General features: G+C 35.5%; 1 protein-coding gene across 25 annotated transcripts in view; it reads right to left on the bottom strand.

The window, feature by feature from the left end:
* FIP1L1 (factor interacting with PAPOLA and CPSF1) overlaps positions 1-14,385 on the bottom strand; it is an 80,924-nt gene that overhangs the window by 49,065 nt on the left and 17,474 nt on the right. For 16 of the 25 annotated variants that reach the window (XM_053217366.1, XM_053217365.1, XM_027056873.2 and 13 more), the window contains one exon: positions 6,381-6,490. In XM_053217366.1, the coding sequence (XP_053073341.1) occupies positions 6,381-6,490 (110 nt within the window). The remainder of the gene's footprint in view (positions 1-6,380; positions 6,491-14,385) is intronic. The other 9 variants (XM_053217371.1, XM_027056865.2, XM_053217363.1 and 6 more) reach the window with 1 other exon arrangement.

Consider the following 14,385-nt stretch of genomic DNA (forward strand, 5'->3'; position numbering starts at 1 on the left):
TGCTTTTTCTAAAGTCCTTTAGCATGTTCCTATCGTATCATTTTCTTCAAGTCTCTGTGGTACTAAAATCGCTAGTAGGTATTTAAATATTAACGTGTTATCAACATTTTAGTAACTCTAGAATATTTTCAGAAATCTTTTTCAAAATAGTATGTCAAAATGCAGAAATAAGAAAAGAACCAAGGGCTTATCAGGTTATTATCAAGAAATACATTTCTGTGCTTTTATGAGTGACATAAACTTCCACGGTTTCACAAAACCTTATTCAAAACTTTTGAGATTTTTTCCCCTACACTCTTCAATAGGTACAAATATTGTTAGTGTAGCAGTTAAAAGTAACACTCTGATGTGTCTTATAAAAACCTACACTAAATAAATATATTTCATAAAAATTCCATTTCAAAGTAACTTTCGAAATAACATTCTAAAGAAAGTTAATTATATCCCTAGTGCAATACTCCAGAGAAAGTTCAGCTATTTACACTCTTGCCAGTCCTTTAAAAGACTAATAAGACACTCTTTCAATAGCAAAGTTTTCTATAGGAAAAAAATGTATGTTTATGTATCTGTTTATTTTTGTAAAAAGAAACAAAGGAAGAATCAACTAGAAACTAGACACAATGAAGTTAATTATTAACAGGAGTGAAAGAAGCAGGGGAAAGAATGCACTTGGGACTCTCTTCAAAGTTTTACATTGGCAAAAAAAATGTCAATAAACATGGAGAAAAAGAAAAGCTAATATTGAATACAAACAGAAACAATGGATATAATACTTTAAGTGATTAACATAACCACTCTAAAGGAAACTTCTGACTATTTTAACTACATACTCTCATCTTAAAAAAAAAAAAAGAATTCCAAAGAAATCTTGAATTCTATTTAATAGGTTTGGTTTTTGCAATGGTAAGTGCAGAAGTCCTAATCTGTTCTGAGTGTATTTTAGGATGAAGCAAAGAGTATATATACTGAAATTGTTGGGAAATAGGTTCTCAACGTGGTAAAACAGAGATGTAATCTGGATTAAGGAAAGGGAAGTAGAAACCTGTGGTGTCAAATGTGAAGTAAAAGAAGGATGAATGATTAAAATTATACATAAGGCAATTTTATATTGAAATTGGTTGTTTTCTCCCAGCCGTGAGTGCGGAAAAAGCCTAGAAACAGTGACACTCCAACAGCAATGAGCATAACTGGTGCCAAGATCTTGGTTTCTAATCATTATTTCCCATTAAAAGTCATCAAGGTGCTTTCAAGTCCCTGGCTGCTCCCAAGGAGGGGCAGAGGAAGTACAAGATAAGCATGGAACATTTGGTAAAGCTAGAAAGTAAAAAAAATCCTCAAAAACAAAACAAAACAAAACAAAAAACATGATGGGGACATGTCAAAAGGGCACAGGAGCCACTCTGAAGAGGCTCCCATGAAGCAAGTCTGAAACAATTGGAGCATCAATATGAATTACAGTATATAAGTAGTATATATAGTTTATATACTACATATACAAATAAACCATATTTATAAGCAACAAATACACTCTCTCACATATAAAATAAAAATTAATGAGTCTAGATGATAATAAATAAGTGGAGGAGGTGGGAAAGCCCATTTTTAAAGAAGAATGCCAGCTAATTAATGTAAGAGAAATAACAGAGTTAGATAATCAGTATTTTACAGTCATTACAGTAGTAACGGGAAAAAGCAAAAATCAACAATGGGATTTTAAAGTTTGGGAAGTTTAAAAAAGAAACAGGATATTTACCATCTCCTCACATATTATTTATTAAATACAAACAGTAAAAACAATAACTTTGCAGTGCAGAAACCCAAAGAACACCATTACAACTAAGTGATTAAAGTTATCATCTCTAAAAATGGGGAAAATGACATCATGTACCTCAAGGCTGATGCACTGAGGACAGAACATCACATATGTAGTTTCCTGCCCAAAAAGCAAAACCTGAACCTAATAAAGAGGAAACATCAGGCAAACTCAGATTGAGGGAGATGACTTACAAAACAACCAGACTGCACTCTTCAAAATTCAGAGTCAACAAATACAAAGAATGTCTGAGAAACTGTCTCAGATGATAAAATAATGAGATAAAAGAGTTAATTATAATGAATGACCCTGGACTGAACCCAAAATCAAGGAAAGAACTGCCATTAAAGACATCATTGAAATAATCAGCAAAATTTATGACTTGTATATTAACATACTGGCTCATTGTAAGATTTTCTCACTTTGATTAACTGTGTACTAAGATTACATAACAGAATGTCCTTGTTCTTAAAAAATGATGTTTACAATTAACAAATGATTCAAAAAGGAAAATATTTTGGGCAAATTATAAAGCAAAAATGGCAAAATGTTAATAAATGATAAATTTGGGTGAATAATATTCAATGTTCATGAGTGTTCAGTTTGTGAAAATTTATCAAGCTGTACATTCTTGACATAATATGAAAACTTTTAAAGATATAGGAAAACATTGTGATATATTAAATATTAATATTTTACTTAAGTATGCCAATTTGCTGGGCAACACAGAAAGTTAGAAACCCAGCATTTCCATCGATAAAGTACAAAGATCCATTTAAAAAAAGTTCTGTGCAAACATACCAATAGTCATCTACACATTAGTAAGGCAATCTAAGATCTTAAACAAAGGCAATACAGTGGTTAGGTCAGTAAGTAGTATAGCTCATTACTATTTGTTGGGCAGTCTCTATTATGTCTTAAATGGCATTCCTGTCTACTCCCTAAAGTCAGTAAAATTTTACTTTCACACAGGTCCTTCTAATCTCCATAAATACAAAGACCAAAACAGAAAAACACAAGTATTTATTTAGGGAAATACTTCACAATGAACAAAAGTGTGCTTTTGATCAAGTGAAGAGGAACCCAGAAAACAAACTTTCCTAATGAAAAACAGGTACTGTTCTCTGTATCAAGAAAGTGACAACATTGACATGTTGGGTATGTCTCTATAGGTTATGGTAGCAATTATCCACTTTTTTTGGTAGTAGTGATAGATCGACTGACTTTTCTGTCATTTCTTTACCTTTTTACCGACCCTTTCCTGCCACTATTCTCCATCTCTCCTTCAGTCCATGGCCGTCCATCATTATAATCACTTTCTCAAGGACCCTCTCACCTTCCTTGCACCTTTGTCTTATTTGCCTGGTATAACCACAACTCATATTAAATCCCACTAGCTAGTCTTCATAAACATACAAATACCTGGCAAGGGCAAGACAAACACATCCAAGCAAGCTGACTACTGGTCTCATTTTAAACACATAACCATCAACTTCAAGAAAAGTTGGAAATGTACAGTCTCTCTCCCTTTGTCAATTTTTTTACTCTACTAATTCATTCCCACCAGCATATAAAAATGTTGCCATTTGTATCTTGAAAAAAAAAAGTCTTCTTTTGACAGCACACTTCCCTCCAAGTACTGGCTACAATCTGACTCATTTCCCCCTAAGTTTATTCACACACCTCTAAATGACTATTTCAGAATTTCTCCTCTTGTCAAACATTCAACACCCACTTCTACATCCTCACATCCACCAGGTAAGTCAGCATCCCGTGTTGTTGGGAAAAACCGACTCCCATCATTATCTTACCTACCCACCCCCTCCTTCTCTCCTGTTATTGAGTGAACTGCCCATCTCCTTTTTAAGGCTAACTGCACCACTTCCCTTCCCCCCCATTATATCCCGTCCCCTCTGATCTTAAGGACATTGTTCTAACAACTGTCCCTTCTTGCTTCTTGAATCATCAACTTCCCCTCTAGTAACTCATTCTCGTAAGTATACAAGCATGCTGTAATTTTCATTTTAGAAAAAAACAGCCTCCTGACCCCACATTTCCCTTCAGATACTGTTCCATTTTTCTGCCCCTCTCAAAAGTAAAAAGAAAAAAATTCTCAAAGAAGTTACACATATTTTCTCATTCTAATTCCTCTCCTATTCTCTCTTGAATCCATTCCAAAAAGTCTTTTCTCAATCTTCACCTTATACCACTAAAAAGGATCCTGGTCAGGACCACCAGCAACTTTTACGTTTTAAAATCCAAAAGCCAGGGCGCCTCACTGGCTCTGTCAGTAGGGCATACGACTCTTGATCTTGGGGTTATGAGGTCAAGTCCCACATTGGGTGTAGAGATTACTTAAAAATAAAATCTTAAAAAAGTAACTAAAATAAAATCCAAAAGTCATCCTCAGCCCTCTTCTTCTTGGCCAATCAGTATTATTTGGTAGTTAATTGTTCTTCTACTTTGAAACTACACTGGGTGTTCTTCCTATGTCAGTAGTAATTCTTCTGTATGGATCTCCTCCTCCCTCATTCTTATTTTTCTGACCTGCAAGGAAATGCCCCAAGGCTCTGTCCCTCTTACCACTTCTTTCCATACTTACCTCTTTTACAATCAAATTCAGTTTCACAACTTCATTTAAATACTACTTAAACACTGATCACTCCCAAATTTCTATCTCTGGCCCATACCTTTTCCCTCTATTGCAGATCCACAGATCTACTTCCTATGCAATTTTCCACTTATATGTCTAATAGACAACTCAATTTTAGTATATCCTAAACTGAACTCTTGGTCTTCTCCCTCCAAAAAAAGCATTCCTCCCGTAGTCTCTTCTATTTCAGATGTAAAAGATCTTTTACATCTTTTGAAATGTATCCAATATGTGTCTCTCCTCACCATCTGCACCACAACCACTTTGTCCAAGTTACCATTATCTCTTGACTAGATCACTGTTACGACCTCTTAACTGGCTTCTCAGCTTCTGCCCTTAATCTCTCTGTAGTCTGATCTTAAATAAAGCAATGAAGACTTAAAAAACCTACAGTAGATAATTTCATTCCTCTGCACAAACTCTGACGGTGGCACCCCATTTACTTTACTTATAGGAAAAGCCAAAGCCTGTATAATGGTACAATGCCCTACAAATCTGGCCCAAGGTTGGTAGGTTGGTGGGTTGGTTGGTTGGTTGGTTGATGGAGGGGGCAGTCCTGCTACTAATTCCTAAATAGTTTATTAGCAAATATCTATAGAGTATCACTTCTGTATTATTTTTCCAGAATATTTCACATAAATGAAGTCATTTAATATACATAACTACCCTGTGAGGGATGTCTTATTATTATTACATTTTACAGATCAGGAAATGAAAGAACAAGATTAGGGGATGTGCTCAAGGACACAGAGCTAGTAAGCAATAGAGCCAGAATTTGAACCCCAGAAGTCTGGCTGTAGAGTCCAAGCTCTTCACATCCTTCTCTACTGCAGAACACGATAAACTCAATGAATGAGAGTGACCTCTTTTAAAATATGAAAAAAAAGCAAAAGAAGACTACATAATAAAGGAATCAGTATTCCTCAGCTATCATAACTTCTTAGCCAAACATTTTATGAGACTGCATTTATTTAAATAATATTTGAAAATGTCCATGACTAATAATTGTTAGGATGAGAAGAGAGTCAAAATCCAAGATGGCTTTGTGACATTTAATTTTGGCTGAAAGTTTCAAGAATCTTTATCTTAAGGCTAAACCACATGTTCCCATATGGGCTCTTCCTGCATTTGTATATTATGAAATATAATCTCTTATAGCAATTCAAAATTGCAGAATAACAAAACCAGAAAACTGTATAAAATAAATTTAAGTAACGCAAAAGGTAAATGATCTGGCTGAGAACGAGTAACAGCTTGGTGACTGACTTGTTTCAGGCCCAGAGAAATACCTGATTTAAGTCATCTTTACCTAACTCAAAATTAAACTGCTAACATCAAACTTCCTTAGTCTCAGTTTATCCTTTACCATTTTCCTGGTAACAGGCTAACCCTTTGTCATGTTTAAATTAAAAGGACATTTGCCAGCACATTTGTTTCTTACAATTGGTACCTTGTGGAACTTAAAGTTAGGTATTATCAAAATAAACCAAAGAAAGAAAAGAAAGTGGTTTTAATTGGAAAGATTGCCCAGGCTGAAATGTCCACCATCTTTTACTAAAATCTGTAAAACACATTTAGGCCAATAGATCTAGACTTAGGAAGTCCAATAATTCTTTATGTAAGAATAATAAGCACAGAAAACAGCAAGACCATTGTTATTGCCATCTCTCCTGAATGTAAGATTGTCTTTTTTACGGACGTGTAACTATATACCATGCTTCATTTCTTGCTCACCTAAATGTTTTTTAAATGGGAAGGCACCAAGAAGAGTTTTTCACAAAGAACTCATTTTGTATTAAAACAACGTGAAATGTTCTTTGACAGAATATTCAGCGCTTTTACATTTTATAGCACTAATACAAGATGAAGATACCAATGCCTTCAATAAATGGAGTTATTAATTGTCTAACTAACCTGCTTGGTGGGAGTCCAGTCTTGAACAAAGAAGGAGGAGAAGTAAACTCAGCTTTTGTAGATGGAAGTGCTGCTTCCTTCTCTGAATTTCCAGTTCGTCCTTGCTGTACCTTAAAAAAAAGGGTTATTAGCTTATTTAATAGAACACTCAAATATACTACAGGTATTAAAATAAATTTGTAACATCTAATTTTAAATTAAATATGAAGAATGTTTTGTTGCTGAATATTTAATAAAATTACCTTATCTTAGTACAGCATTATGAGAAAGGCACCAAAGATGGATTATGGAATCAAAATGTGCCCAACTATTAACAAGTTCACATTAATGTTACTTAAAAGTCTAGTAAGCTCTAACTCTTTAGTCCTTTCATAAATTCCCTCAAACTGCCACAAATGAGCCCAAGATACCTGGTTATGACCCCACATTTCAAAGTTCAAGAAAGGCCTTGAAGAATTTTCCTCTTCTATGTTTACTACCATTCTAAAACAACCAGTGGCCATTTTCGCCATTCTGACCATTTTCTATTCAGACTGTGATTTGCTCCAATATAAATATTAACAACTTTCCATACCATTTATTTCCCCATCATCAACAGTACACTGTCCCGCCAGTTCAGCACACTTAAAAGCTTGATGGCTGTTTCCTTAATAACCTCTATTCCCTCCTTTATGTTGACTTTCAAATCAGTTATCTACTTACTCCATAATTTCTCTCATATTGAGCCATCCTTTCTACTCCTATCAGATCTTTTGAGTATGGTCCAGTCATACTCCTTTAGACTGGTGAAATTTTTCCTTTATGTTCTTTTGCTTTTATACTCACCTGCCTATCTTAAATCATCATTTATTTATTAAATCTAAACAAACTACATTTACCCTACACTTGAAGAACATCACACCATATTTTATTGTCCTACTTAAATTCTACTGTTCAGTCTAAATTCAGCATCATTCTCTTTCCCCAGGAGACAAAGGCCAAGAAACCCTCAGATACTTTGATATACTCAAACCACTGATTCAATTCCAGAAACTATCTACCTTTCACGTAATCATTACATGAGAAAAAGAATATATTTGAGTCATTAAAATCAGATCTCTTATTAATACCACAGAACCTAATCCACAATTGGTGTCTTCATACAATTAGGGTTTTACACGGACATTTTACTTGAAAATGAGTTCTACTCATTAAAAAAACTCATTTAAAAGGCCCAGATCCTAATGAGGGATGACTAAGGATCAGCACTAAGACAATGAGGATAGAAAGAAATGGATTTGATAGACACTTGACAGGTAAACTGACAGAATGTGGTGACAAGAGAAATAAAACATGGTTCACTCATCAAACATTAAATATCTATTGTTATCTAAAAATCTTTCACCAGAAGCTGAGATTACAGAGAGAAATACAACAAAATCTCAGGCCATGGGACAAGACAGACACATAAACAACCAGAGCAATACAATAAATGCTATGAAAAAAGTATCTATGAGATAAAAATGCTATGAGAACACAGAAAAAGAAATGTATTATTCTTCCTGCATGTCAGGAATATTGAGAGTTGACAGTATGGTCTCAACTGTTCCCCTGAGCTCCAATAATTTATATCCAACATCTTATCTATCTAATAAGCAACTCAAATGTACTGTGGTCAAAACAAAACTACTGATTTTCTACTATCCCCCATTCTGATTCTCCCCAAGTTTTCCCCAGTAAATAGTACCATCATCTACTGAGTTGCTCAAGGGAAAAAAAAAATCCCAGGAATTATCCAATAGATATGACAATCCTATGTCAGCTGTACCTTTACAATATATACCAAATTCAACCATTTATTACGTCCACCCCTAAAACCCAGGTTAAACTTACCACTTCTCAACTGTTCTACTGAATTGTCTCTGCTTTGACCTTACCTCTAAAAAATCTATCCCCTGTATACAGCCAAGCACTGTTATTAAAAGTGTAAATCACCTCATGTCTCTCTCCTGCTCAAAATTCTCTAATAGTTTCCCAACACAAACAGAATGAAACCTAAATTTCTTATCATGGACTACGAGGATTTATACTGCATTTAGGTTTTATTCAAATCTGTATCCCAATACCTAAAAACAGTGCCTGGAATAAGTTTTCAGTATATATTTTTATTTGACTGACTTTGGGATTCACCTTAAATGTCACTTCAAAGTCTTTCACAGGACATGGAGTTTTGGCCCAATTATCTAATCAATCACGACTTTTCCCATTAAGTCAGAAAAACTCTAAGATCACAAAGTCTAGGTCTATAATGCTCACCTCCCCTCCCTACTTAAGTCAGAGCTGCTTCCTAACATAGTCAATGCTCAATTAAAAACTGGGGAGGGGAATGGGAAGAGAGTTGAAGAAGTAAAAGAGGAGGGAAAAAAAGAAAGAGCAAAGATGAAAAAAAAGAGCAAAGATGAAAAATTATTTACAACAGGGGAAAAGACATCAGGAAGACAGTACATTTTTAAACATGTAAAAATTGCTTGTTTCCTTAGTTTTCTTTTCTCCTTTATTTCCTTGTAAAATACTCTTACTAATTCTGAAAGTCCTCGCCATTTTAGCAAGTCTCCTAATCAACTTGCATCCACTTGTTTTTCTTCAGATGTTGCCCTCAGGGTTACAGACAGAATTTGTTTAACCAGAATGAGATAATTTTTTAATATGATCTCATATTTTAAGAAATGACTGTAAGATACCATGACAGGTTCTCTAAACACAAAGTCATGTCAGGTCTTACATATCCAAACAAAAGTTTGACTGAAGTCTGTAACCTTGAGAAGCTCAATATTTACCCAAATTATGCTACCAATGTACCAAAACTTAAATTATTTTATGAAATTTCCTTCAGCTACCCTTCACAGGTTAACCTTCCAAACAAAATATCTAAAAAGAAATTTGTTGTGTGCTACACCCAAATAATGAATCATGCAACTATTTAAAATGTTATCAAAAAACTTTAATAACCTAGAAAAGCATCTGCCACATAAATGTTAAGGTAAAAAAGGAAAAGTAGCAAACCATAGAAATTACCAAAATTTTGTTTCAACCCACAAGAAAAAGACTGCGAACACAATAAAATTTGGGACTCTGAAAACAGATGAAAAGATAGTAACTGACTGAGCAGAATAAAGAAACCTGAATCCTAAGTCAGCAATAAGAAAATAAAGATACTATGATTCTCATGGCAGAACCCCAAAAGGTTCAGCAACTGGACAACTCCAGTTTCCAGAACCTTTGAATCAGGTAAGTATAAACCCTCTAGGCAGGCCACTGGAATCTATTCCCTAAAAAATCAAATCACCACAAAAACAAAAAACAAAACAACCTAAAGATACTGACGTGTGGGACTACTAAAAATGCTTAGCCCTACAGAAAAGCCTATAGCAAATTTTATTCATATTCAGAGTTCCCAATCACCTTTTGAGTGGCCCATTCCCTTGTGAGTGAATGGCCAAGGACCAACAAACATTTGAGAAAAGTCAGTCAAAGGCCAAAAACAACAAACACACTATGCAGGAAAATCTAAATGAAACAAACAACGTATCATCAACACAAGTATCTTTTGAGAGACAGAGGAGAAAAAAACCACTATATCACTGCATGCATGAACAACAGCAGGACACTAAGGTTAAATACTAAAGAAAAATTTTCTTGAATATTAACAATATAACCACAGAAATGACAGTGAACAGAAGGGTTATAAGGTGGAAAAAATTTCCCAGATAATGGAAGACAAAGAGGTGGAAAGTAAAAGAGAAAAGAAAATTAAAGGACCGGTATAAGAAGTCCGATATTTAATTAAAAAGGAATTTTAAAAAAGGCGGGGGGGGGGGGGGCGGTGGTGCCTGGGTGGCTCAGTAGGTTGAGCATCCAACTTTGGCTCAGGTCATGATCTCAAGGTTCGGGAGTCTGAGCCCCACATCGGGCTCTGTGCTGACAACTTACAGCCTGGAGCCTGCTGCAAGTTTTGTGTCTCCTCTCTCTCTCCCTCAAAAATAAATAAACATTAAAAAAAAAAATTAAAAAAAAAAAAAAGAGTCCGATATTTGAATAGGAGGCCCAGAAGACATTAGAAAGCAGACAGAAAGTAAAAAACATAATAGAAGAAAATATCCCAGAAATGAAAAATACGTGCTTCCAAATTAAAAGGGTACAAATGAATGCTTGGTATAATGGACAATAACAGACACATAGTTGTGAAATTTCAAAACACAGCTTATACATACACAGAGGAAAAAAAATCATCTATGCATGTGTGTGCACATACAGACATAAAAATATTTTAAGAGAAGATTGTGGTCAATTTTTTTTTCACACGTACTATGTAACCCATTCCCACTAGTCACTCTTCCCTTGCCCCTCACTCTGAATTATAAAATTACACAACTGCTTTTATAACCAATTAAGTGACTATTTTTCTATTAAACTTCATCTCCTTTCATTTCACTGAAAACAAAAACAAAAATTAAGCCAAAAAAGGGGTCCCTAGGTGGCTCAGTCAGTTAAGTGTCTGACTCTTGATTTCGGCTCAGGTCATGATCTCACAATTCATGGTTCATGGGATTGAGCCCCACTCGGGTTCTGCGCTGTTGGCATGGAGCCGGGCAGGGATTCTCTCTCCCTCTCTCTCTGCCCCTCCTCCACTTTCATGTGGTGCCGTCTCTCTCTCTCTCTCTCTCTCTAATATGAACTTAAACTAACAAGTTCATTTGTACTATTTTATCTACTTGTTGGTTCATTTGTACTTACTTGGTTCATTTGTACTATTTTATCTACTTGTTAATGTTTCAGAATTTACTTAACAAGAAAGTAAAAAAAAAAAAACCAACAAAAATTTAAAGGGGCTGGTAGGTTGCTTATTTCTCAGTTGATCAAGGATGAAACAAGTATCTTTGCAGTAGACATGAGAAGAATTTAAATTATGATTCTTAAATCTGTCCCCTTTGTTCATTCACTACTTTAAGATCTGGTCCTTATTCATTTCATTTCTACAGTATTGCAAATGCTCTGTATGTGGTCTCTAACTTCCTTTTCTCCTCCTTACATTCTAGAGAACACTTGTAAGTTCTTTTTCTAAAAACCAAATTTGCTCACACTATTCTACTCAAGAACTTTCAAATGGCTTCCTATTGTCTACACAAATGTCTGTAGACTAGTTTCAGATTAAGGTCTTTCCCATCATGGCGCCCCATTTCTGCCATTTCTAGGCTTCTCTCCTGTAATACCTCTCATCTACCCCAACTCTCCATTCATGCTATCTGGTTTTGTTCATACTGCTCTCTCTGCCTACAATGTTCTACACCCCATCTTCTAATGAAAACTCACTCATCTTCCGGTTATCATGTTTGAATCCTTCTAGACTCTGTATCATAGGACAATCCACTCTATCCTCTCAACTCCTTACTGCACTTTGATAATACCACTAACATAACATTTCTCACAATATATCATGGTTAGTTCATACATACACATCGCTTAGACCATGAGCTCCTTAAATACAGAGTCTGTTTTCCCATGATATCTAGCACAGTGCTATGCACATTAGAGGTGTTCAGACGTAACGGGAAAATTGGGGAAGTCCTTTTCCTTCTCAATCACCAATCCTAATAACTGTAGTTCAAAAAGTGGATTAATGGGTAAGAGCTTAGACTTCCTTTTTTCAACCTTACACTGCTGCCAGAATTGTTACTTATTAGGTCACTTCCAACATTATATTACTTGTATGTCACTTTCATGCTCACAAACAGGGAATAATTCCTCCAACTCATCCTCCTTGTTTCTAGGCCTTCTAGAATTGAACCACACCTCACAAAGCAATCTCTCTTCTATTCCATTCCGAAAAGAACTCATCCAATCAGGCTAACTTCTTAAATACTACTCTCATCCACTTCTACTCAACTGAGTTTCTTTCTTTGCCCAAGCCATTTCCTCATCCGCAATACTTTTTTGTGTGTGTTCTCCACACTCACAAGGCTCTGATCAAAATGGCGTATGCTTTGGGGCACCTGGGTGGCTCAGTCGGTTAAGTGACCAACTTCAGCTCAGGTGATGATTTCATGGTTCGTGAGTTCCAGCTCCACATCGGGCTCTGTGCTGCCAGAGCAGAGCCCGCTTCAGATCCTGTCTCCCTCTTTCCTTGCTCCTCCCCAACTCGCTCACACGTGCACCCACTCTCCCTCTCAAAAATAAACATTTAAAAAAAAAAGCAGGTAACTTTAAAAAATAAATAAAATAAAATGGAATGGCAAATGCTTCTCTAACACTGCATCTTTACCCTTTTAAGAAAACACAGAAACAGAATGGAACTATATACAAACACTCAATGTTAATAATACCTAAGAAATTTGCCTCTGCATATTTGGGATACCAATTACATCCTTATAATATTTTTTGTATTCTCCAGAGTTGCAGGATAGATAATGAAAGACAACTCATACTTTTTCAAGAATAACAGTCCTAACAAAAACCTGAACAATGATATTTCTTTATTTAAGGTGACAGCAATTCATCTGAAATTTAATGTCAAGTAAATTGTGGCCTGAAAATGCCAAACACTCACATATAACCAGTAGTTGCAGATCCTGAGCAACATCAATAAAATATATCCTACAGACCACAATATGCATAAAAAATGTGAACCATACACATTATTAAAATATACACCCTGTTCCCAAATCAGTATTTCTAACAGATGAATATTTAATGCCCATTATCAAGGCAAATAAAACCATGAAACTATACTCATCAAATTCAAACGCTTATTCCTTTGGAAGCAAATGAATGAGAATGGAACAATGACCTCTCTCCCTCTCATATAACCCAAAGAAACTTCAAAACAATGTTGATAGACCGTATGTATATAAAAAACTCATTCATGGTGACACTTCCAAGAAGAGACCAGCCTCTAGTGCTCACTTCAGCAGCACATGTACTTAAAAAAAAACAAAACAAAAAACAGAGAGAACTTGGGGTGCATGGGTGGCTCAGTAGGTTAAGCATCCAACTCAATTTCGGCTCAGGTCATGATCTCACAGTGGTGAGACTGAGCCCAGAGTCAGGCTCTGCGCTGGGCATGAAGCCTACGTAAGATTCATTCTCTCTCCCTCCTTCTCTCTCAAAAAAAAGAGAGACTAGCCCCTAGGAATTTCTTTTTATTCCTTAGTTTTAGAAGTCTACTGCAAAAAGACAAAGTATACAGAACTTGGCAGTTTTACAAAGGCACCTTGTTTTCATTTGTTAGAAAAAAATAAAAAGCACCACTGCAAACAAACTATTTCATCATCAAGACAACTAGCTTTTCTATCTATTCATTGGAATCAAGTACAATATATTCAATCCCTGAAGAAGAGAGCACCAAAAAGAACCGGATGGCCATTTAAAATAGAATAGACATCATCACACACTTTCAAAAGATTTACAGCAGAACAAGAACCAAATACTTACCCAAAGTAGGATGTAAATTAAAATTAAATTCTCTACACAGAACTGTGTCCAGCAGAGCGGCTACATCTGCGGATATAGCACATGTATTGCATAAGGCAGTATTTTGGTGCCAGGGCTGCAGTCCCAAAAGGATCACAGGAAAGTTCCTGCCCACAAAGTTCCCTGAGTACACAACCCAATCTAAAAGCCACGCCCAGTCTTCATTCCAGTGTCGTTCAATACAAGAATCAAGAACTAAGAATTAAGGTAAAGGAAAAAAGAGTACACAATCAGGTATTTTCGAGAAAAGTTTGTAGGTTGCTGTGTATTGCAGAAGTATGAAAATACGATATTATTCTTTGGACTGGGTCTGTGATCATATGGAATGGAGAAGCCAGAATTCAGACTTGATACCCAAGTGGTAATAACAACCTGCAAGTCCCTACCTAAACCTAATCCTTTTAAGTTATTAATTTTACACATCAATGGCTTTATCCTATTCTGTTGAGTCTTTCTTAGAGACTCTCAAAAACGGCCAAGCTTCTTGAGACATCTCAAA

Source organism: Acinonyx jubatus, chromosome B1 (assembly GCF_027475565.1).
Source record: "Acinonyx jubatus isolate Ajub_Pintada_27869175 chromosome B1, VMU_Ajub_asm_v1.0, whole genome shotgun sequence".
Lineage (NCBI taxonomy): Eukaryota > Metazoa > Chordata > Mammalia > Carnivora > Felidae > Acinonyx > Acinonyx jubatus.